Genomic DNA, 26,501 nt, shown 5'->3' on the forward strand with positions numbered 1-26,501 from the left:
CAGCGAGTAAGGACATACCTGTATTCAACGTACAGTACTCTGGATTGAAATTCTACACGTGACCAGAATGGCACGACTGTGGCCTACATTCCATGACCTCAGTTTTATTCATGGCCTTCATTTTTTCATATTTTTTTCAACGCTGCGAAGAAATAATATATTTTCAAGGTCTGTTTTCGATTCTTGATGAAGTAAGAACATTGAAGCTGATGATTACTGTAATATGTTAATGCTCTTAGACAGTAAAGTGGTTAGGTGAGAGCACTTCAGTGGCCATTACATTACAATATTCATTAACAATATGAAATTTATAAAATCGACATTTTGAAATTATAATTTTTTTCCGATTTTCAGTCAAATTTTATCATTGATACAAATTTCACACAGACCTGAAGTTAGAATAATCATACCGAGTTTTTAATAGAATATACAACTAACAATTTCGTATTTTTAATATATTTTTCTGGGAGAACGTAACTTAATTCTTGGCTGCGTCTCCGGTTTCATCGGTGCATCATCTTGAACGTATTTAGGAAAGATGTGGAAGACCTTGGGTAGAGATAAAGATGCACGACGAACATCGTATCAATATACGTGATGGGGGACACCCTGAGAATTGGGTACACACAGACACGCACGCGCACACAGGCACGCACACGCACGCGCACACAGGCACGCACACGCACGCATGAACGCATGAACGCACGCACGCGCACGCACGCACACACAGACATGCACGCACGCACGCACACACGTACACACACACGCACACACACACACACACACACACACACACATTGTCCCACCTCCTTCCATTACTCTAGGTCCGAACACACTCCAGGTTGTAGATTCCACGAAGCTCCTCGGCGTCACCATAAACAACAAACTAAATTGGAAACCACACGTCAGTGAAGTTGTCAAATCCTCCAGTTTCCGTCTCCACCTCCTCCCCCGACTCAAGTCCCTCGGAGTTCCTGCACACGAGCTCCTCAGTGTTTACACAACATTCATACTTCCCAAGCTCACCTATGCCTCCCCCACCTGGTCTTCCTCCCTAAATGCCACACAACGTAAACACCTAGAAAAAGTGCAAAAGAGGGCATGCAAGATTATTCTCCCCTTCCTACTCCACATATCAAGAAGCGCTCAACACACTGACCCTTTCGACTCTCACTGACCATCACCACGACTTCATCTGCAAATTTGTAGAAGCTTCTACACCATCCTCGACACCGGCTCCTACTACCACCTGAGATCCCTAGTCCGAGAATTGCTGTTCGACACCACAACCGCATCCAGCCCATACGTGCACGAACTGATCGCTATAAGAACAGCCCAGTCCCAACCATTGTAAAAATTATCAATAACTTGTAATAAACCAGTGTATTCACTCCCAGTAAACACTACTCCTTGCACTGTCACTATGTTGAAATGAACTGTAGTTTGAGCTTTTCCCCATCTAGTTATTATATGTCTTATTTGTGTCACTTATGTTACTTGTATATTATTTGTAATTCGAAACCCATTCCCCAAATATGTAACTGTATATTTTCAGCCTTCTGGCTGCCAAGCTCTTTCAATAAACCGTTAATTATTATTATTATTTTATTACACACACACAGAGACATGCACGCACACGCGCACACACAAACACACACAAATACACACACACAAACACACACACACACGCACACACACACGCACACACGCACACGTGAGGCGACGATTATTATTTATACCAATCAGGTAAGGTGAAAGGGGTGAGTGGGTCAGGGGAGTTGAATGACGGGGGCTGGTAACTCCTAGATCGCCATAACAAACAAAGTTTCCATCTCCCTTCTTCACATCTTTTCTTAATACCATTGCGTATCTGCTCTCTGGTTATACTAATACACTCTTTTGGGGAAGTCTTTAGTATGTTCTGTTTGGGTTGCACACTCCTATGGTAACACAATTTCTTGTGCATCAGATACTTAGAAATATTAGCACGAGCGGTGGGACATTGTGATTCACCGAGAGCCCGTTGCCTCCTCCACTCAGCTGAGAAGAGAACTTGTTTAGTTACAGCAAATAATTATTACGTTTAAGCTTCCATTACTCGAGTCCTGTTACTAGGAGATGTGTAAAAGGAAACACCCAGGTTAATTAATTAAGCAGGTAATCCCCCTGCTTGTCCCACTCACCATCGACCAACCTAATATGGGGAAGGTTCCGGGTGGGGAGGAAGCGGGAGGTGGGAGACACGAGGCAGCCTTATAACACAGTCAGAGGTTCAGCCAGGGCCGTGTTACTCGGGGAATGTGGAAGGTCCTGACGCTAGTATTGAATTGAAACAGAATTGAATTGAATTGGACAGGGCTTAAAGTTTACCCAATTTCAATTTAGCGGCTGTTAGGATCTCCATGCGTCCTACACTGATAAGGGATCCTGACTAACGGTTCCACTGCATTCTGGGGACCCTTGGAATGTGTACTGGAATTCAGTGGTGATGTTTTCAGGATTTCTCCAAGGATATGGCTAGGGAGAGGGTCGCCAACCAAGCGTCGGGAGACACCTGTGCTGTTAATGTCAACAGGCAAGGAGATATTCACTTCAGCTGGTAAAAAACAGGATGTGCTGGCCGTTTGTCCCTACACAGGTACAATTCAATGCCTAAGATGGATATAATAACTTATTTTATATATTTATCCATGAAACAATACTGACACGATCGATTATTAAATGAAAAAATATTAAATACACAACATTAAAAAACAAAAGAACTGCGAGATTGTTACGCTTTATTGCAATGTCTCCATTATTAACTATATCCGGGATTTCTCGAGTTAATATTTCTTTGGGGAGCTTGACCAGACAGAGTTTTTGTTGATTATCAACTCTAACCACACCCCCTCCCGCCTCCGTCTCACCTTGGTCTACGCTCTACGATGGAAGGTATAACATGGGACACAATGGCGAGCATACAATAGTAATAAGACTGCCTCCCCCAAGGTAACGTGCATTATACTGTAGTGTGGTAACTGAAAACTTCATTCTTTTATTTGAGGTTTTGTTTATCTTTTAAGTTCTGCTTCACCCTGCCAATGCTAAAGTAACCTTGTCTAACACGTGTCTCATCATATTGGACAAGATGTTCATGTTTGGCCACTCATAAATTCATTTTTCGGGCTGAAACGCAAACTTTTACTTACTGAAAGGTTTGTAAGAAAACATTACCTTGGACGTCAGAACGCTTAATAACAGTGTTGAAGTGCTCGAGTCTGGCTCTGTCTAATTTATATGTATTTGGTCAAGAATTTGAATTTAAACATGGAAAATTCGGACTTTGATTTGGACTGGGCATAATTGACGTGATGACTCTAGCCGAGTGAAATTAAAATGTTTCCTCTGAATGGGTGAATTTTCAGTTGCATCACGGTCGTATTTATGAATTAATACTGTTGCCTTTCCTTACAGCATCATATTGTATATTCTGTACAGTATACGGAAGAACGGTTACACACACACACACATAATATTGGTATGTCTAGAAATCCCACTGTTATTTCATCTATTATTATTCAAATGCTTGAGCTCTGTTGGGATGCATTATAACAGAACGCAGATTTGATGGTTAAACTGGTGTAGCATTTTTCCGAGCACATAACATGATTAGATTACAATAATGCTCATCTGTAACTAGAAAACTTCACCATGTTGGTGTTGTAACGTGACGTTAAACATGCAAGTATTAGGTATGGTAACTTACAACACGAGTCTTGGGGCTCTTAAACTTGGAATTCAACTTGACAATTTAACATCCCAGACTTGGTTGGATTCACCTACAACACCCTCCTTACCAAACAACATCGTATTTATGAAAGGATTTCACAAATTTCACCTTAAACTTGAATAGAACACACGGGGCTTACATTGTGACTTGTTATTTCAGTGGTAAGGCCAAGTTGAGGCGGGTGGTGACTGTGGTTAGGGTGTGGCGACAAGCATTGATGCATTGTTTCTCATCGATACACCAACAGGTACACGGCTATTAATTATCCCATGATTTAGCTTGTAAATATTAATATACTTTCAAAAATCCTTAAGTGCCACTGGTGAGTCAATCAAATATTGTGTTGGTGGTTACCCGTTGCTGATATGTACAATGAAAGACAAAAGTCGTGTCTTGAAATTTGGTGAAAACATATGCCGAAGGGCTTAAGCTTTTGGCGCGCTCTGCCTTGTGGTAGGGGGCTCTCATAATGTTTCACGAGTTATATTTAATCTTCGGGCAAAACCGTGACATGACTTTTGTCTTTGATTGTACAAGCCGATTATAAAACAAACACTTAATGTGTAAGATTTGTACAGACACTGTATTTATGACATTTAAGTTCAATTATGCAGATTATACACTTACAGTATACAGTGTTATTTTTACGTGTCGAAGACATGCCTCAGTTCCTAAAGTTACCCACAACTTTCATAACATTCCAGGTGAAATCTTGATCCATAAAAATACTATTCTTGATTGCAGTGTACAAGTGTTTTGGAATATTTGGTGATGGGGTGAGACAAAATATTTAGAAATCACCATAATTTAGGTTTACAGCGGGGAGTAAAGACAATAGTATGATAACTCCCGAGATGGACTTAACATGGGAGACAGGCTAGATCAAGAAGCTTGGGCTAGATGGTAACCGATCACAAGAACAAATAACACGAAACAGGTTTGAGTAATTATTCGTCAATCTTCTTGTTTACGTTTGTCATTATAAAAATGGGGGGGGGGGGGGCGCTATTCTGTGTTAGAAGAAACGAGTTGTTTAGCTATAAATAACTTCGATTTATTCAACACAGTGAAAAATTATCACGCTGTTTTCCGTGTATTGCCCTGATTGAAGTTCTTGGGTAAGATTGGATTTAGTTTAGGGTTACTGTTCAGTATGCCAATTTGGAGACTTTGTGTTATATGAAATACTGCAGTGGCTTAGTTTAAGGTATGTATTGAATGATTAATTCAGATACTTAAAAACAACTCAAGATAATAACGATGAACTTTGGAGATGTGTTCGCACCCTGCCTGGAACATATTTACCTACTGTAAGAGGGTCCCCGAGTGTATCAAAACTCTAAATGCTTTGCTCAGAACCGGTGTGGGGAACAAGTTAATGAATATCAAATAATTAACTAAATTTAAGAGTGAAAAACTACATAAAGTAAATACATCACAAATTTTATTATTTTTCAAAAAGTTTCAAGTGTGAAGGTAAATATGAACTTAGACATGGTGTTCTTATTAATGATTGCGAATTACTAATTATGCAATTTGATTTGGCCGTCCAAACTTGGCAGCTACTGGCTGGTTACCCCCTTCAATCGTGTTATTATTCAATCATCTGGTCCCAGGTACACAAAATCTTCGCGGACTCTTGCTTGGTTAGTTCACTGATCAGCGATATTCTGCAGCTTGCCAGGTTTTATTAGGTCTACCCTCTTCTGTAAATACTTTTGTTTATGCACTTAACATCCATTCAACCAAGAAGCTGAGGAGACAAGAGGGTTGGGTGTGTGAAAAGTAAAACAACGAAACCAGATTGCCGAAGATATGAAACAGACACGATGAGGGGGTAAGCCCCAAGAAAATACAAGTCCTGGGGAACTAGGAAAAGTTTGACGAGGCTCTGAAAGAAGTAAATGTTGAAGGTGAAGTACTAGGTGCAAGTGTGGTGTACCTGGGAAGTCGAACACACCCGCTGTAGGTTGACGGGTCTCTTGGTCTGTTATGCACTGGGTGTCCATTTGAGGTGAAATTAAATTCATCGCGGGTCAGTCGACTTGTTTGTTTGTCGACGGGACACTGTCATTGGATTTGTGGTCCTCGGTGAGTTGTTATCCGAAGTATCCATTTTGTTCACTAAAATCTTAACTACACCAATGATTATTGCATAGTTAGGTACGGGGGTCTGTTTATGCTGAATAAAATTGACTGGCGAACTCATGTATGAAGGTAAAAAAAATCTAACCAACAGTCTCAATTTGTTACGAAATGTAAATATTCAAAATTTGAGAAAATAGATCAATGTATTTGATTTTAACTCAAGTGCTATCTTCTTATTTTGGTATGCGACTTGGCTCGGACGTTTTTTAGACCTTGTGAGGCTTAAAACGACCGGTATAGTGTGGACGTCGGCGCCTATATCACCACTACTTCAAACTTTCACTTACATCCCGTAATAACTTTCTCTACCTCACCCTGTCACAGTTCCTCCTCCCCATCTCCTTCCTATCACAATGCATCACCTTTTTACACTATCATTGGAGGAAGAGATTGTGATGGTAGGGGGATGCGTTGTAACTTTGGCATGTGATTAGAATGCATATAACAACGCGAAGAGTGGAGGTAGTACGTGTCTGGTTACTGTTTAGAAATATTTTTACCAGAACAATCATTATTCCCTGCTGGTACGTATTCATGTTGTTATCAGACTTCGTTGTAATTCCAGTCGTTAGCGTAGCAAGTTGATGGCTATCGGTGTTGTGAACAAAACGCTAAGAAACAGTGGAAACTACTTGTCAGGTTTACTAAAAAAAAAACGGGTACATTTATATGATAATTATTGAGGTTACACGTACATTCCCCTAAAGTGTGACTAACTGCATGTTCTCTCTCCCTCTCCAGGTGTTGTTGAGTTAATTCGTCATTCCTGAGCCGCGGGTTGATTTACTACCTGAACCAGTGATCATCTACCTCGTCTCTGCACTTGGAGACCTTCATCTTCTTGAGGCAGTCACGTCGTTGCTGGCACCATGACGTACTCAGCCAGTCAGTTTGGGGATCGCTTCACCTGGCACGACTATGTGGTGTTCGGCTGCATGTTGGCTGTGTCGGCCATCATAGGCATTTTCTACGGCTTCTTCGGTAAAAAACAAGACACTAATGAATTCCTGATGGCTGGCAAGTCCATGACGACCTTCCCAGTGGCCATGTCTCTAATCGCCAGGTAAACACCCTCATCATGTGTTGATCCCTGTACTTCCTTTCCCTGGTACCCAATTCCCGCTCCCTCCGCCTCCCCCTCCCCATCATCCCTCCTCCCTCTCTCCCTCTGCCCTAAACATTTTTTCCTACCTTTGCATTCATGTTCCTCCACCTCAAACGTTTTCGGACTGTTTACACCCCCCCCCTCCCCTTCTTTTAATTTCTTCCTTTCCCAAGTCCTCCTATCCTCAATTTCTTTTCATTATTATCTGTATCATTTTTCACTCTTCCCCAAGAGTGTAATAAGAATATTTCATTGTTTGTATTATATAAACTTCCAGTATTGAGTTCATGGAATGACAATACAATACCAGAGATTAGATCATCAAATTGTTTAAGATACATTCACGAACTAATGCAACAAAGTAACATCTCACTGGGGACAGAACCCTTGGGTATGTGGTCAGGTTTTCATAAATGTTGACTTTAGAGAGTAGATCAGGATGTGGTAACTGTCATCTCACTCCATTTATAACTGATTAATAATATTCACTGGATGACGATCTGGTCACAGGTGTACAATTTTCACCCAGAAGAATCCTAGGTCCTGAGTCACGGATATTGATGGTTACAAGTGTTCCCTGAAGAATGCAGTGATGAGTAGGGAAACACCGTGTAACACTGAAGTCCGTTTATTATGGATGAGAGAAATACAAGTGGTGACTAGAGTGTGCCATGCACGGCTCACACAGTCAGACTGAGACTGCCTTGCCATATGGCAGCCTCGGGGCAATGTTGCCACATAACACGTGCAGTGTTGCCACGTAATTATATATATAAATGCTACTCGGCACAGTAGCTTATTTACAAGGTTGCTACTCGGCACAGTAGCTTAGATGCATAACCTACAGATATAACCACAGATGTTCTTTCCCTTGTCATGACAGCTTCATGTCGGCCATCACGCTGTTGGGGACTCCGTCGGAAGTGTACCAGTTCGGGTTCCTCTACTGGCTCATCGGGTTCTCTTATATCCTAGTGATGCCCTCCGCTGCCTACCTCTACTTCCCGGTCTTCCATAAGCTCCAGGTACACACTTCTAGCCTAATGTAGTTCTGATTTCCTGACTGCTGTTGCATATATTTAATATTTGCCTTGGTAGTTGGTGAGGAAAATGTTGCTGTAGGGAAGTGCTTCTCAGTGTGACCTTTCTGTATTCCATGCTGCAGAGGATATTGCGGCAGAAGTGAGTTCATACTGAGAGTTAGTAACTATAACTAAATAATAATGGTCTTGAATGATGTCAATAGTGAAAGTTGTGGCTTAATGTCTTGAGAAAACTTGACCCTTAAAAGATAAGTCGACCCAGGGGATGTGTCCACTACTTGATACCGAGTTTCTCCTGCAGGTCACCTCCGCCTATGAGTACCTGGAGAGAAGGTTCCACAGGTCTGTGCGTTGGCTCGGCTCTGCCGTTTTTATTATCCAGGTGAGTAGTAGAGGTGGGGGTGGGTTAGGTAGATGAGTGTACAGCTTGGTGGTAACGTAAGGGTGTAAAAACAGCCAGGGAGAGGGGGTATAACGGTGCCAGGGGCATAGGAAGTCCCTTCACAAACTGTGAAGTCTTACATCCAGAATCAGTCATTTTATTTAGAAATAGAAGTATTTAAGACAGTGTAACATGTAGCTACAGTTTTTGCTGTGTGTGACATTAATGCCTCTGGTGTGTGCGCAGATGTGTCTGTACATGGCTATCGTGGTTTACGCCCCGGCTCTTGCCCTACAACAAGTCACCGGCATTAATGGTTATGTCTCCATCTCCCTCATCTGCTTCGTCTGCATGTTCTACACCACACTTGGCGGCATGAAGGCGGTGCTCTGGACCGATGCTCTCCAGGTGAGTTCCGGGTGTACAGATGATAAACGGTATAATAAATGTGTTTACGTCGGATGAAAATTGTCAGAATAATGCAAATGGAATGCTACTTCAACAAATAAAGGAGTAGAAACTTTGATTGATGAATTAAGATAAACATGAAGAAGCTAAAAAAATAAACGTATATGAAGATAGATAAAAACTGTGACTAATGACGGTGACCTCACCTCCAGACGCTCATCATGTATGCTAGTATGATGTTCGTTATCATCAAGGGCGCCATCGATGCTGGCGGCTTCGATGTTGTGTGGCAAATAAATGCAGACAGCGGCCGAGCTCAGCTGATTGACTTCGACCCTGACCCGACCACCCGCCACACCTTCTGGACCCTTGTCATCGGAGGTTATTTCACCTGGATCACCATCTACGGTGTTAACCAGGCACAGGTACAGTGTTGTGTCAATTTGTGTCAGTGTTATTAGTGGCATTGAATTCCTGTAGCATTTTTCCAGAGTTTGTATCTGTATGGTTTGTCACTTCATTAAGTTCTGTGCCGGAGAACATCTGTTGAAAAGGTACTTTTGATTCCAAGATTTAAATGGCCTAAAATTGTGTAGTGTTTAATAGAGACAAGAAGCCACATTGAAGGGTTATTTCAACACGAATTTTTTCATAAACGCGTCAAAAACCACAGTCCCTTTCCCATGTCATGTACTAGTTGCATTGGTAATTATTTAAAACTTATATACGCATTATGATGTAACGATAATGTCACTGACATGTAACTTTGAGCTACATCTATTTAGGTCCAGCGATACCTCAGCCTTCAAACCAAACAAATGGCCATCAATGCGCTGTGGATCAACCTGATAGGACTGTTTATACTGATGATCACCTGTTCGTTTGGAGGGATGGTTTTGTACGCCAATTACCACGAGTGTGACCCCATCCGCTCAGGTGTGGTTGACAAGGGAGACCAGCTGTTCCCGCTCTTCGTTATGGATACCCTTGGCCAATGGAGAGGTCTCCCAGGACTCTTTGTCGCTGGAGTATTTTCCGGGGCTTTAAGGTAATGCTGCTTTGCCTGAATAAAATTATAGCAAGACCAGTTATTGGAATTTTAATTTTTCAAACTTTTTTTTTGCTGTTGTTGTCCTTTATGTATAAGAAATAATATGACCCAAAAATCAGTAAATTAATTACACCAAACATATGTAAAGTTTGAAACACATGCCTGAGAGATTCTGTTCCTGATTTAACGGAGAAAGTCTAGAAGCTGTATCGTTTATATATACAACTATAAATGTCTCGGATCTTACCAGACCATTTGAATATTTACTCTTGTAATACCATCAGCACTGTGTCTTCCGGAATGAACTCCTTAGCGGCCATCGTGTTGGAGGACTTTATCAAGGCCGGCTGTTATCCCAAGATCTCTGAAAACGCTGCCACCTGGACTTCAAGGGGCCTATCACTTTTCTTTGGTCTTGTTACTTTCGGACTCGTCTTTGTAGCAGAACAGCTCGGCAATATTTTGTCTGTAAGTACCTGTTCCACTTTTATTGTTGCAAATGCATTTATAGATATAATCCTCCTTGTTAAGAGCTGATGACTTAATAAGGAAATATATTAGAGTTTATATTGTGGACATGTGTGCCAAAGGAACATTGAACATTGTATCACCACTGTATCATCACTAGCACCACTGGATACTGCCATTTGCACCACACAGTAATTTTGTGTTCCATCTCAGGCGGCGCTCAGCATCTTTGGTATGGTCGGAGGGCCTCTGCTAGGAGTCTTCACCCTCGGCATGTTCTTCCCCTGGGCCAACTCCACCGTAAGTTTTTTTTTTTTCCAATGATCGTCTTATATCATAGACGCATCCACATCTCTATATGTTCTCTTTTATAATCAGATGAATGTTGGTGAGGCAGAATATCCTCACAGACTCTCACTGACTGTATTCCTCGCTCTGTCTGTCAGTCGAGGTGCCATCATGATGTATGGCGGCTTTTGACCATTGTCCTCTACGCAAAACATTTTTGGGCTGTTTTTGCCGATTATTCTAGATTTTGCGTCACGCTTGGAACCCCCATTTTCAATTTAATTTATCCATCTCAGTCTCTGCTTTCCCCAGGCCCTCTTACCTTCGTTTGTGCCCATTAATAATAAAATTTATACCATTATCCATTCATCCTTAATTTTATAGACAAGAATTTTCTGTATATCTCATGTTCTTGTCAGTCTTAGTACTCCTTCTTTAGTATTCTGTCAGTTACTGATATTTTTTTTACCTGATGCCTGCCATAAGTTAACCAGTTTTAGCAAGGCCGCTTTAGTACCTGTAATAAGAGCAGTATCATCTGCATTTACAATATTGACAAACTATAAATACAGTACGTCATAACCACTTTCAACTTCTCATTAAATAATTAATTTGGAATAAATTACATTTATAATGTACAATGTTGGAGAAAGCACGTGGCTATCTAACTCTCTTTAACCATTAACTAACTACGGGTAGTACTGTAGTTTCATTACAGTGATTTTCTAATACAGAGTATTGCAGCTTCCTGTTCCAAGTTAAAAAAATTAATTCTAGTATTGACTATATCATCTTCGTTATTGCCTGTTATTTTTTTACCCCTCCAAAGGCTTTTTCAAAACCTACAAAATGGACAACAAATTTCATTAAACTCTTACAACTCTTACTTTTATTTTTTTTAAATCGATTATACCTCCTTTATTTATCTCAAGGCCATCTTCCCTGTATTATAAAAACATCCCTACAGTACAGTACTCTTAAGACTGTACAGGTGATAACACAAATATTTTTTTTTTTTAAATCTCTGAGATCTCCTTTGGATTGAACAGAATACACATTTTAGACAAATACTGTATTGGTCCCAATCTTGTCCAGGAAGATAAGCCGCCTTACAAGCTTAATAATTTTTCCAGTGTTCACGGTTGCCTCGGTTTCTGTTTTCTAATTTGGTTGTTTGATCTTTATTTCTGCTTTCTTACCACCATTCTCTCACAATCTTTGTATATTTATTTACTTAATTTGTCTATTAGTCTTTACTTCTGCCTCAAACAGAATCTTTATAATTGCATATTATAGTTCCAATCTATTTATGTTCTCTTATTTTCTTAACCTCTCTTGATGTATTCCTGCACATGTCTCCTCTCATTATCTTTAGTTCATCTTCGGTCGTGTACGTACTGTACTATACATTCCTTTGTTTCGTTCTGAAGTTCTTTGCAAGCCTTCGTTATCAACTTTCTTCTATCCATTTTCTTTATAATTTTATATGGGATTCACTCACTTTCAGCCTGGTTCCTCTTTGGTCCTATCCATTTGTTCTGTTTCTTGCTCTTCAAGTCTGTTCTCTAACAATAATGAAAATCTTAGTTTTCATTTTATATTCTGTCGGTCTCTCTTTTTATCTTCCCTAAATCCCTTCTGACTTTATTTTATCCTCTTTTTTTAAGTTTTCGCCCCCACAAAGCTCATTATTTGAGCACGGCCTAAGCCACAGATGGTTCTTTGAGGAATGAAGGTGGAGTTGAGGTAGATTTTATTCATTCCTCGCTGGTATAGAACCTACCCATCACACAGCATTACCAAAAGGAAAAAGATGGACAGCGTCTGCATCTGATTCCACACTAAAAAGAACTGAAAATAAGGTTCTGAAAGAAGGCTTCCTTTTGTGATGAGCTGCAAGATTATGAATGTTTTATGTACACTCGCTACAGAAAGTATTTGCAAGGTGGGTTTCCAATGGATGTCAAAATGAACACTGCGACTCCTGTTGTCTTGGTAGTGTTATCAAAATCTTTCATCTGCCGTGTCATATTGTCTAGTAAAACAAAATGCAGATACTTTTTGTAGCGAGTGTACCCAGTTAATGAAGTAAACAATCATATAATTAAGGTCACATTAACAATTGTATAAACATCGTGAAGCAATCACCCACAGACATTTTGATATTATAACCTTTATGCCATTCACCCAACAGGGAGCCTTTGTTGGTGAGGTGGTCAGCTTGGTCTTCATGTTCTGGATTGGAGTCGGTCATCAGGTGGCCAAAGCTTCGGGTCAAATAAGATTAACTGCCATGCCCACAAGTATAGACGGGTGCAACATCACTATCCCTGAACCAGACTACACTCATATACTGTAAGTAGGCTTGTACTGTATTCTCTGCTGTAAGTATATGTCCACACTCTGAGACCACGGATGATAGATACAGTTTATAGAAAAATAGAGTATAAAAAGATATTTTCTTGCTCCCATTAGCGTACAACTAGACCGATATACTGCAACTCTGACAGCCCTTAATCGTTGATGTTTAGTGTATGATCTAAGTGTACCGTACGTTCTTAAGAGTTGTAATTTGTCTATTTGTCTTTATTTTTGCCTCAAATAGAATCTTTATAATTACATATTATAGTTCCAATCTATTTATGTCCTCTCATTATCTTTAGTTCATCTTCGGTCGTGTACGTACTGTACTATACATTCCTTTGTTTCGTTCTGAAGTTCTTTGCAAGCCTTCGTTATCAACTTTCTTCTATCCATTTTCTTTACAATTTTATATGGGAGGTGGTTGCTAAAAGGAGTTATGCTGAGGCATTAGCAGGGCCACGGGAGGTGACGGAGAGTAATGCAGGATCAGAACAGGTTCTACAGCAGCTAGGGAATCTGAAGACGTGTGTCGAAGAAATGAAAATTAACGGACCTACTGTTAGGGGAGAGGAGGAAAAGCAGGGATGTTTCCAGCGCAGGAACAGTGTCATAGTTTTTGGAGTCCCCGAGAGCCAGGCGGAGGGAACTGAGAGTAAGGTAACACACGATAAGATGCAGTTTAAGAATATTTGTAAAGAGGTTCTGAAGATGCCATCAACCCCACAGGATGTGAGGAGGTTGGGACAAAAGCAGGGGGATGAGCCTCGCCCCCTCAGGATTACACTAGTGAGCGAGGAGGAGAAATGGGAGGTTATTCGGTAGGCAAAAAACTTAGCAAAGAGCGAGGCATCTCGGAGTGTATTCATTCACCGAGATCGCACGGTAATGCAGAGGGAACAGCACAACAAGCTTCTGCAGGATTTGAAGCAGAAGAGGGAGGAGTCCAGGAGGAACGGGGACGGGTGTACATGGGATATATTCAGGGGGAGGGTAGTGGAGGCAAGTGTGCCGACATAGGGCCAGGGGGCAGCAGCGCACCCTCCACCCGCTCTACTCCCCCCCACCCGGGAGGTGGCACCAGCTCCGCCTACCAGACAGGAGGAGGCGAGAGCCGTGTAAACAATGACATTTCTAACCACACCCTGCAAATTACAGTGTACTTAGCAAATGCTGCAGCGTCTGAGAATGGGGGGGGGGGTTACTACTAAGAGCAGAGACGTTACCATGAGCAAATTCTGGCTTGAATGTCATGTACACTGATACTGACACGTTCCTTGATAAGAGAAAGAAGTTTGAAACACTACTGAAGGTACACCAACCAGATATTGTAGGATTTGTAGAACTGTTGTACAAGAACAGGAGAATCGGCCCAGAGGAATGTGAGTTCAGTATTGTTGGATACGACTCATTTATGAACCTTTCTCAAGAAACTTGCAAGAGGGGTGTGGTTATCTATGCTAGGCAAGACCTTAGAGCCAGCCAGGCGAGGGTACAAGGAGAGGATGTTTTTGAAGAGTCCAAGTGGTGTAAATTAAATTAAAGGGATGGGACTTATCGTCGGGTGTATCTACAGATCCCCAAACTGTGGCCCACTAAATCAAAGGAACTTACCCTAAGAACCTTAATAGACAACGCAGCGATGCTCAACCCAAGCCACCTCCTTATCATGGGGGGACTTTAACTATGGCGACATCGACTGGAGAAACGAATTCACCCCAAATGACTTGAATTACCCTGCTACTCGTTTTGTAGAAACTCTGAGAGATAATTTTCTGTTCCAACATGTTAGAGACCCGACACATTACAGAGGGGGAGCAAACACCCAAGCCACTAGAGCTCATCATAACAAACGATGGGGTATGGTGGCCAAAATGGAACACCTTGCCATTGTTGGTACCAGTCACCATATAGTGTTGTCATTCAGATTTAACTGTTATCTAGTTCAAGATAAGGCCAGGCCAAGGTGCAAACATTGCAAAGTAAATTACAGCGGGATGAGGGAAGAGAAGAGGGGTATCAACAGGCCTGACTCATTAAGGCACAAGAATGCAGACACTACGCTGAATATTATAACTAGTAAAGTGACTCATTTGATCGATAAATATATACCCAAGACCAAACCCAGTGTCTCTAGGAATACGAGGGGATCCCTACACATGAACCATGCGGTGGTCGACAAAGTTAAGAAGAAAACCCAGAAATTCAAGACGTGGGTTGGGTCAAACGATGAGCAAGACAGGAGGATGTATGCAAGAGCCAGAAACCAAGCAAAGATAGAGTGTAGGAGGGCTGAAAAGGAGTTCCAAAGGCTGGTTGCAAGCGAGGTCAAGTCAAACCCAAAGGCGTTTTACCGCTATGCAAAGTCGAAATTATAAATGTGATTAGGAGTATCATACCTGTGGCTTGAAGATGGTAGTTAGGCAGATTCTGACCAGGATAAAGCTGAAGCATTGAACAGTTTCTTTTCCTCGGTGTTCACAAGAGAGGATGCGATTAACCTTCCTGTGTTTGAGGACAGACGGTTCAACACAGCACTGACCCACATTGTGTTCACAGAAGAGGGTATTAGAAATAAACTGTCAAAGCTAAAGGTTCATAAGAGTCCCGGACCTGACATGGTGCATCCTAGAGTGCTAAGAGAGTTGTGCAACGATCTTGCCGAGCCCCTGAAGATCTTGTTTTGTAAAGGCCTGGATGAACAAAAGGTCCCCAGTGAATGGAAAGTGGCTTATGTGAGTCCTATCTTCAAGAAGAAAGATCGTCACTCCACGAACAACTATAGACCGGTGAGCCTGACCAGCATAATATGTAAAGTACTTGAGAGAATTATCAGAGATGCCGCGATGGAACATCTACTATGAAACAACCCTGTAAACTTTGTATAGGATTGCCAACACGGTTTTATGCCGGGGCGCTCCTACTTAACACATTTGCTCAAGGTATTGGATATTTGGACCCGTATTCTGGAACGAGGTGGTAATATCGACAATATTCACCTAAATTTTGCAAAGACTTTCGACAGTGTACTCCTACGAAAGGCTGAAAATCAAACTGGAAGGGTACGGAATTCGGGGAAATGTCCTAGTGTAGACAGAAGACTTTCTACATGACCGCAAGCAGTGTGCGTGGTGATTAATGGCACGAAATCATCATCCGTACCTGTTGCAAGCGGGGTACCACAGGGCAGTGTACTGGGCCCGCTGTTGTTTGTTTCATAAATGACATGCCTGACGTCGTACCCTCCTCCATACAAATGTTTGCCTATTACGCCAAGTTATTTCGAGAAATCAAGAACCAAGCGGACTGTGAAGAGCTGCAGAAGGACCTCTGTGGGCTCCAAGAATGGTCGAAGAAATGGCTGCTGAGATTCAATGTCACGAAGTGTAAGAGGATGCACCTGGGGCGTACCAACGGTAAGGAGGCGTATCATATGTCCCAACGGGATGAAGAAACTGCATGTGAGAAGGACCTAGATGTGTATGTTGACAATGAGCTGAAGTTCTCGGGCCATTGTGAGAAGAAGGTAAATCAGGCAAATAAATTATTGGGTCTTACAAGAAGGTCGTTCAGATATCTAGACCCTCCCTTGTAACGATCTTCAAGAGTGAAGTGCTTCCCTATCTGTAGTTCTGTCACCCCGTCTGGTCCCCGAGATACGCTTGGGACTGTCAGTTGGTTGAAAATGTTCAAAGGAGGGCCAGCAGGCAGGTGCCTGCACTTCGGCACCTCAGCTACCCTGAGAGATTGGAGCGTCAGAACTTGCCTAGCTTATACTACAGAGGGGCAAGGGGGGACCTAATTGAGGTGTATAAGCATCTCCAGGGGCCCTACTCAGTTGAGTGTCCTTACTTGGAGCTGGCGGACGCTCGCCCCCACAAGGGGTCACAGCTCAAGATTGAAGAAGCCGCAAGTCCAGAAAATTGTGAGGGCTTTTTCGGAGTGAGATTTGTGAACTCTTGGAACAATCTACCAGAAAGTGTTGTGACGGGACCGAGTGTGAGCTCTTTCAAGACAAGATTTTACCAACACTGGAGCAGGTTTAGGAACATTCAGGAGCCGGTGCATGCCCAGCACTTGCCAACAGTGCGTAACAGAGACGTGGTCGATCGTCCAAGCGGCTAACGAGCCGATCAATGGTGGAGAGGATAAAGGTAAGTAAAAGTAATAATCTTATTGCTGCATTTCAACAACTAAGGCGTTTAAGCGTATAACAAGGGTAGCAATTACACTATTACATCAACAATTAAAAACTATGAGAGATAAATGGGAACAAATTCCTGTTTAATTTAAGATGCCATTTATAAAACCAAACTATACCCAACATTCAGTTTACTAGCTGTTCAGGTGGTTGGTCTGCTCTTTGTTACTATGTTTGTAATTCATTTATAGTTTTTACTGTAGTCAAGCTGAGTGGGGTACACGCAATGTGGTTTACTTAACTACTGTAAGGACAGAATGTTGTACTGTACATAATATTTAGTAATAATCATGAAACTGGACAGTTTAACATTACTATTGACGAAGCCATCATCCCAACATTACAAAAGGCATTCATCTTGCCATGACAAATTTTGTCAGAATTTTAGAAATGCCGCCAATACTGCTTCAATGGAGTTTAGGCTTGTTCAGTACCAGACCCCCTTTCATTGACTAGCATTTGTGTGTATTATCAAAGTTATTGGTATCTTCTGTCCACAGTGAGAGTGATCCTGGTGAGCCTCTGGCCATATACCGCCTGTCATACATGTGGTATTCTGCCACGGGCTGCTTCACCGTGATCGTGGTGGGTATGCTGGTGACGCTGGTGACTGGCAAGCAAGACGTAAGGGCCCTCGACCCTCGTTGCCTCTCTCCTGCTGTCTTGTGGCTCAAGAACTGGATACCAGGACTGGACGGTCTTGGGGAAGACTATGTGAGTACAGTACTGTATTGAGTGTTCTCGAAAACGGTGTTTACATGCTTCCCACACTGCACACCTTTCTTCCATTCTTATGTTCTTACCTACCTTTAGCATTCACTGCACATTAGACAGTACATGGCCATTTGCCACTTTCCACCACGGGTTCATAATCCACGCCACCAATAAATCCTCTTGTTTGTGCCACATTCACTTTCAAGTCCTTTTGACTATATTTTGTCCTTCCATTTCTTAAATTTCTCCGCTGCCTTTACAATATTATTTGCAGCATCATCAATACCAAATCGTCAGCATATACTAAGTCCTGAATTCCCTGATAGTTCAAGTATCATGATAAACAAAGGGGGCACAGGCCAGACCCTTGATGAACACCGATTTTCACCCCAGATTTCTCATTTTCTTCGCCATGTACTCCCTGCTGTTTTTGAACCCTCATACACTCCCATAACCACTTGAACAAGCACTACTCATGAGGCAGATGGCTTTAATCCAAATTTTAGGTAATTATTATCTATTCTATGTAAAAGATAGTGCCGATTAAAAAAAATTATTCGTTCATTACAAAACAAGCTATAAAATTATTCTGTCCAACTTTGACATGGCAGGATACATTGCTTGCCATACCACAGTTACAGTTTGTCTTACTGTTACCATACTTGCCTTGCGTGTTTTCACGCCACTGGGCCAAACAGGAAATATCCTTAAAAATAGATACTTGTTCACTGTATATTTAAATACTATACAACATGTACTGTACTGTGTGATCCACTACCCTTTAAACATAGATGTACAGCATCAGAACTCCCAAATGCAGTCAAACATATTTTTGCAAAATACTGTACAATATTGTCAAAATTTGGCCTAAAAGTGACATCCTGGCAAATGTCTTCATAAAGACTGAAGTGTTCAGCACGAGAAACATGCTGTATGCAGTACTCTCGTTTTTCCGTGTTTTATCTTCTACGGTGAGACGTCGGTGTAATGTCTTTATGTAATATTACACAATGGTGTTTCTTACCTAATGAATTAAGCATAATTTTATTTAGTGGAGTAATCTTTTTGCCATTTTAGAGCTTATCTGCTAAGTTCATTTTTTATCTTTCAGGTTGATGAGGAAGAGGGTCTGAAAGAGAGCAAGAGCTCTTCTTCCTTGGGCAATGTCAACCCAACCTTTAACTCTGAAATTGTTGAAAAAACCCAAAATGGATATGTGATTGAGAGCTCAAAGCTGTAAAATATGTTTCACTGTAAACAAAACATTTTCAGAGGTCGAACTTATAAGAAGAGAGCCGACCAGTGAAAAGAAAGATATAATAAAATAATGGTTCGCCAATTAGTCATATGAAGTGTCAATACCAAGCTTCCTGTCGCAGCCAAGGTTCATGTGCTGTATCAACATATCGGCATTTTATGACACAAATTCAGTAGCCTACAGTATTTGAGATGCTAGTTACTGAAGTTTGCAGTAGATGAGGCAGTAAAGTGAAATTAAAACTGAGGATATGAACTGAATTTTGATACAGGGTTTGCATAATTGTCTGGCATATGTATAATACAGTGCAGTTTAGTAATTTAGTGCTCTGTCTGCAGAATGTGGACCTACATTACAATGTATTAATTGCATCATTACCTGACATACATACCATACATCGCTACACAGTGAACTGTAACTTGTGTCAGTGTGGTACATACTGTATGTTGAACACAAGTGTCCAGGGGGTGATGGTTAATATTCTCTTGCATAATTGGTTATTCCTAGACATGATTCTAATGACTTAACTGGATCTGAAACAGCCAAGAATATCCTCTTAATTATGTTTGACTAGAGCCTCATAGTTACACGGGTGAATTTTTATCCCATTACCTAGCAGGCTTTTTAGATATTTATGAAATGATTCTTGTTTTATTAAATTTTAATAACTCTTACTGTATGAATATGTATTGTCTTTTATATATTCATTCACTGTAATTGCATGGAAATTTTTCATTATCATTAATTCATTCTTTTCATCAACATTGCTTGAACGTTGTTTGTAATTGAAGCTATTAAGTACAGTAACTGCAGTGTCCTAAAGCCCCGGGTGACGTTCCAGAACGTCCTCCTATTTTCCCGTCATTTTTTATTATTATTTTTGGAAATTTTGATTTTTTTCTCGATTTAACCCAGCGTGGGGGGTACTGCCAGCAGCACCCTAGCCCAGTGCTGATTAGAGGCTGTATTGTTTTTGTTTTACTTATCTAAACTTACCTCATTACAGTTACTGTACATAATCTATTTTTTTTATCTTAATTTTGGTCTGTGATGCAATTTTTAGTAAATACGTAACCACCAAACTATAATTCTGATGGAATTTCGTTGTATACAGTTTTAAATATTTATAAAAGGTTTACAAAAGCGATTGGAAAACATTGCATATTGCATTATTTGTTACATTAAGACTCTAAATCTTTATTTCTACCCAGCTAAACATGGATCAGGCCCTATCCTAATTCTGTCCAGTCCTTGTTCAGTCATCTCCCCAGTAGTTCAGTACAATACTAACTGAAGAGACTGCATAATGGTGTCCGTTTCTTGTTATTTTAATTTTTATCCTATACCATCACCCTGATTAATTATCATGGTTGCTTTTTCGTTACCCAGGAAGTGCAAATGGGGACAATTATTAATGACAAGTAAAATAAAGAAACATGAAAGTCTGGTAACTCAATGGGGCATTCTGGAAGCACATGGGACGTGTTCCACAGTGCCAGTGAGCTGCCAGTTAACTCGTGTGCCCAGGGAAGGAGACATACAAGTCTTCAGTGTAGTTTTGGACGTACAGTAGTACTGATGTCTTAATTCTTGTCTACATCTGACTTGTACTTTTCTCTTGTAGTGGAAAGTTTCTGTTCCTACTCTGGCCATTATAAACAGTTTAAATTATGAAATGATCTGTGGTGTAGTGTGCATCATTTAAACTAGCAGGCAAATGGCTTTGTACAGTATTTTTTTTTTCCACTCAGGGTATAACTTTGACCCAGTTCTTTTGTGCCATAATGCTTCGACTGCTAGATCTGGCTTAAATGTCTTTCAATTCCAAATTCAAATTAAATGTCTTTCAATTCCAAATTCAAATTAACTGTCTTCATTTTCTTCAAAGGAATTTAGTGTTTATATTCGAAAGTTATGCACAGGCTTATCATGCAATCAGATTACAGTGATCGCCTGTCAAAGCTGTATTGTACTAAGTTTTTTTTTCACAAACAAACTTTTAATATTACAAGAGAAATGATAGTGTATCTTGTCGCTAGACATTTTACCTTTACCACTATAGTAAACAAGATATCAGAAAATACTTATACTGTACTGTAAATATTTCTTAAATGGTGCCTAGTTGTACCCCTCGTATTTTAGCTCCAATAATATTGTTGGATATATTGTATCTACCTGATTTTGTTTTGTAAGTTCTGATATTTTTCCTGTAATGTAAATTCTTCATCCAACCCTTATTTTCGCACTAAAATAAATAATGCATATACTAATATTGTACGTTTGAAGATGATGGGTATTATTTTCTGTTAATAGCAATACATTTTTAGATTATTATAAACCATCTTTTCCCATCTCCCAGTAGTTCACAGATTTTATGACCAAGAGAATTACTGTATAAATTTATTCTCAAAGTAACAATGAACTGTGCATCAAGACCACTTCTGATGTTGGGCATCTTTCAATTGCTTAATTAAAATGCAAATCTGTGGGTTTGCAGGTATTTATTGGCATTGTGCCATTATTATTTTATATTTCACATAAATTATACACTATACAGTACCTCATGCCAATAAATTCGTAAAAGATGATCTTTTCCACATTTCTTTCCAACAAGTTTTAAATGCTCTTGTATCTTTCGAAACAGCAAGTAGAATGTTCCCAGGAAGTAGATATTTCCCATTTTCTGTGATACAAATTTCCCGTTTTCTATGATAATCTACTTCGGAAAATTAGGTAATATTTCACCCAAAAGTCGATAACCTACTTTCCCAAAAAGTAGATACTTAAGATCTTTTTAATTGTCGTAAGTTCGAACTTAAGAGAAAAAATAACTTAGGATTTTTCTAATTCTCAAAAGATCGTAAGTATCTACTTTTCAGTGACGTAGATTTTCTACTTTTCGGGGAAGTATAATAATTGGCTCTTCGTTTTTGCCTTTGGAACCCTTTTGTTTTCAACTTTCTTATTAGGATTATTATAAACAAAGAAAAAGAAGTATTTTTTTCTCATTTATACGACACATTAAGTTACTTCAACTGAACAAGGTGTTTAACATGACATAACCAGGCCGATAACCCTCATGTATGTATGTATGTATGATTTTTACTCAATACATTCATACAAAATCAAGGTCCCAGTACAGGTGGATAAGTACCCCGCACTGCAACAACAATGTACCGATACTAATTCTGGGATTTTATTCATATATCCACATATTAGCTTAGGTTAATTGTCCTCTTAATAGCAGTATTATCTATCTACCCACATGCTAACTTTGGTTAATAGCCATCTTAATAGCAGTATTATGTCTATACCACATGCTAACTTTGGTTAATAGCCATCTTAATAGCAGTATTATCTGTCTATCCACATACTAGCTTAGGTTAATAGCCATCTTAATAGCAGTATTTTCTGTCCGAGCCACGGCATCCACAACTACACACGGCGGAGAGCTACACTACCGCCTCCTCCTCCCTGGACCCCACAGTACAACAACACAACTTGTTATCACCTTACCTTCACTCAACTGCTAATAACCACAATGTAGAGTCCGGGAAGTCCTCACGACGCCACAAACACGAGGTAATCCACAAACAGCAGAAGTAAAACATGGAAATAGCGATCAAATACTGTATGACCACACACACACACATGTTGCCGCCGCCACTGCCGTACCTCTAATGAGCACTGGTGAGTGGCGAACCCGAGGTGCTTCGATTCCTTAATTCATTGGTTCGCTTTACTGACTTGTATGAAAATAATCGACTGGACGGCGGAAAGAACACCATACACGATTGGTCCGTCATCTATAATCTCATTAATTTTCTTAAATCACTTCTATCCACCATTAGCTAAAATAAAACTGATAATTATTAACGAAAGATAGTCATGAGTTTCGAAGCTTCGTCAACGATCCGCATGTCACTAAACTAGTTCACAACCAAACAAGCAGCTGGCTTCTACTGTTAGCATAAGCGTAATACCTCCATTACTATTTTTATTATTATTATTATTATCGCTATTATTATTATTATAAATATTATTATTATCATTATTATTATTATTATTATTATTATTATTATTATTATTATTTGGGGTTTTAGGCCGTGAGACGTGAGTTAATGTTCGACTGATGACTCGCTCTTTGCTCATGAAGAATATCAAAATCATCAAATATTAATTTATTTTTCTTTCTAGGGTGTGTAGATGGGAGGAAAGGTGTGTGGATTGGAGGTAGGGTATGTGGATGGGAGGTAGGGTGTGTGGATGGGAGGTAGGGTGTGTGGATGGGAGGAGGGGGTGAGTGGGAGGTACAGTGAGTTCTGCTATAACGCGTGTTTTGACAACGCGAATTTGCTCGAACGCGATTTATGAATTGAGGAACGATATTCGTAAAACGCGAACTCGTTTGCTCTAACGCGATTCCACTCGAACGGTTGTTGTGACTTCAGTTCACGTTCGACATCACATATTCAATTGATTTATGTGTTTTGTTTGTGAAGAATTGCAGAAATAATTTATGTAATATTTATGTATACAGTAAACCACTCACAAGGTCCTACAGTACCACTAATTATTTTATACTGAAACTTACGTTTGGGAAGCTGGATTAAAATGAAGATTACCTGTATATTAAAATAATAAAAATGTATTATAAACCAGTCTAACATACCGTAATAAACACAGCTGCTATTATCATACCCCCATTTGCCAGTGACAAGAAAGGGAAATGACCTTGACTGTGACCGCCTGTGGCTATTTTAAACAGTCCTTGTGTTAGGTGGTGGTCAGTAATGCATATCTGTATATTTACTGATCATAATACTTATCTCTTATAAATAATTCATTTAAAATTTATTCTTTTGCAAAGAATATTCAGTAAATGACTGCATTAATTCTTGAAACTACCTACAGTGGTAAATTTAGGATATAAATAATGAACAGAAGTCACGTCATGGATTCGGAGTTTGGTCCTTAACGATCACCATAAATGTAGCCTCCCTTTGTCGAGAAACACGTATATAAATTAAAGAAAATACTTGCAGTATATTTAATATATTACAGGATATTATATATAAATAAATAAACAAATAAATTCAAATTCCCTTATCATCCTGTGTCATATACAGAAATACTTGAGTCCCTGAGCGAGTACACAAAAAGAAAACGGAGGACTAAGACAACCTGGAGTGGTGGAGAACGACACCTACTGGGGCACTCAAACGGCTGTGGACGCTCTACCATAATGTGAATAATATGGAAATTACAATTTACTTATATATATATATATATATATATATATATATATATATATATATATATATATATATATATATATATATATATGTGTAAATTGTAAAAATTTAAATAAAAGAGAAAAACAAAATAAGTAGCGTTTAAAGTGTACTGTACATTGTGGCTTGGCGCGGGGTTATGCAGTGTTTACAGTTCACGTTCGACATCACATGTTCAATTGATTTATGTGTTTTGTTTGTGAAGAATTGCAGAAATAATTTATGTAATATTTATGTATACAGTATACCTGTACAGTATATGTAAAATGTAAAATTTTAAATAAGAGAAAAACAAAATACATAACGTTTTAGACCCGCGCGCTCTGTTTACTCCAGTGTGAAGTTTTGAAGTGTCCTCAGTGAAGTGTGATTACTGTTTCTCCAATATTGTGACCATGGAAAAGAAGAATATCTCTGGGAAGCACTCTGGTGATCGTAAAAGAAAGGCTATAACACTTGAAGAAAAGCTTGATGTTTCATGACTCTTCAACATCACCCTTCTCCCCCATCAAGTTATATTCATATTTTTTTAAGGTAAAGTGTAACATTTACTGTATGATTTCATTATTAGATATGAATGTAACATTTATTTAGACTGTGCTATCCTTTGTGTTAGGCTAACTACGAAATTTTTTTTCGATTTGGAGTAATCTGCACCTAACCCTATTTTCTCCATAAGCCCTGTTATTTCTGTAGGGGTATCGATATATTAATGTTGTCTAGCACTCAGGATGGAAGGAAACTCTAATGTGGTTTTCTTGTATAATATATAAGTTATATGAGAGACAGTCTGGTGCTGGAGATGCCGTGTGGTGAGGGGCTGCTCAGTAGAAGACGTTCGGTGAGTAGCGTGTTGAAGGAGGTAGATGTGCAGGAGCTTCGTTAGAGAAGATGTTGCCTGTTGCTGGCCTCCTGGTTGAATGAATGCTGGACAGCTAGGAGCTTGCTGGAGGAGATGTTGCTTGTTCAGGAAAATGGGCAGAATGAATCTCAATGGAGAGACAGAGCTTATATACCCAGCAGCCGCTATGAGTCATGTTGGGAAAACCCGAGAAGTCGCCGGCCTTTTGGCTCGGTTGCTAGGATACGGCGGGCATTGGAATGCGGATACGCTTGGTTGCTAGGGAAGACGGTAGCAGGTGGTGTGCAGCTACGCAGTTTGTAGGGGAGACGTCCACTACATTTCTATTACACGAATTTCTATAACACGATGTTTTACAAGAACACTACTATCGCGTTATAGCAGAACTACCTGTAGTCGATTAGTGTTTAGGTGTGGTAACCCATGATGCTCAAATTAGGAGGTTTAATAGTTGGGTGGGTAGAAGCGGGGGGGGGAGGCTAGGCGCGGAGTTGGAACTCGTGAACGTATGATGTTGTTTAATGCAAGTTATGGAACATTACAGTATCTTCAAATGGGTTTTCACGATATTAATAGGCCTTATGTAATCCACCAATAAGGATTACAACAGCACACAGTATGGCTGCAATTGGTAAGAAAAATAAAATATAACATGGCAAAATTTTTGCCCTGCGTAATTTTTACAACCCAACTCACGCCTAAAGTAAACCGAAAAATGCTTATGTGTATAGAAGATTTTCAACTCAATATCACATATTCTTTCACCTCCACAAATATTTGTTGTCACTTATGGGACACCCTGCAATAGTATAAGGATGACGTGGGCTATGCTGACAAATTAATGTGACTTACCTGTTGGTGACAACAATGGTAGGAATGAGACCTCGGCATGTTTCAGTGTTCGACATCACCTCCTTCCCTTGGTGTGGGTGGCACCAACCTTGGTAACAACTTGTGTATTCTCCGTGACTACCAGTAATGGTAGTCACGGAGAATTAATTACTGGTGTGCCCATCAGTCGCACCATCGTAGCCATGAACGGCAGAGATATGGCCACTGTAGTGCTTTTATTTACCAGTTACACATCTCTCACCATGCTTAATAATATTAACTATCTTCATGACATTCTTATTGTTATCAGTGATT

General features: G+C 40.0%; 1 protein-coding gene across 1 annotated transcript in view; it reads left to right on the forward strand.

Annotated features, from left to right (window-relative positions):
• LOC121878922 (sodium-coupled monocarboxylate transporter 1-like) overlaps positions 1-21,787 on the forward strand; it is a 53,793-nt gene extending 32,006 nt beyond the window's left edge. The window contains exons 2-12 of the mRNA XM_042385352.1: positions 6,662-6,983; positions 7,909-8,050; positions 8,370-8,450; positions 8,697-8,858; positions 9,071-9,283; positions 9,644-9,906; positions 10,194-10,377; positions 10,591-10,677; positions 12,860-13,020; positions 17,728-17,941; positions 19,053-21,787. Coding sequence (XP_042241286.1) covers positions 6,790-6,983; positions 7,909-8,050; positions 8,370-8,450; positions 8,697-8,858; positions 9,071-9,283; positions 9,644-9,906; positions 10,194-10,377; positions 10,591-10,677; positions 12,860-13,020; positions 17,728-17,941; positions 19,053-19,181 — 1,830 coding nt within the window. The 5' untranslated portion in view covers positions 6,662-6,789 and the 3' untranslated portion in view covers positions 19,182-21,787. The remainder of the gene's footprint in view (positions 1-6,661; positions 6,984-7,908; positions 8,051-8,369; positions 8,451-8,696; positions 8,859-9,070; positions 9,284-9,643; positions 9,907-10,193; positions 10,378-10,590; positions 10,678-12,859; positions 13,021-17,727; positions 17,942-19,052) is intronic.
• Positions 21,788-26,501: the final 4,714 nt, after the last annotated feature.

This window comes from Homarus americanus, unplaced genomic scaffold, assembly GCF_018991925.1.
Source record: "Homarus americanus isolate GMGI-L3 unplaced genomic scaffold, GMGI_Hamer_2.0 scaffold4060, whole genome shotgun sequence".
NCBI classification, from domain to species: domain Eukaryota; kingdom Metazoa; phylum Arthropoda; class Malacostraca; order Decapoda; family Nephropidae; genus Homarus; species Homarus americanus.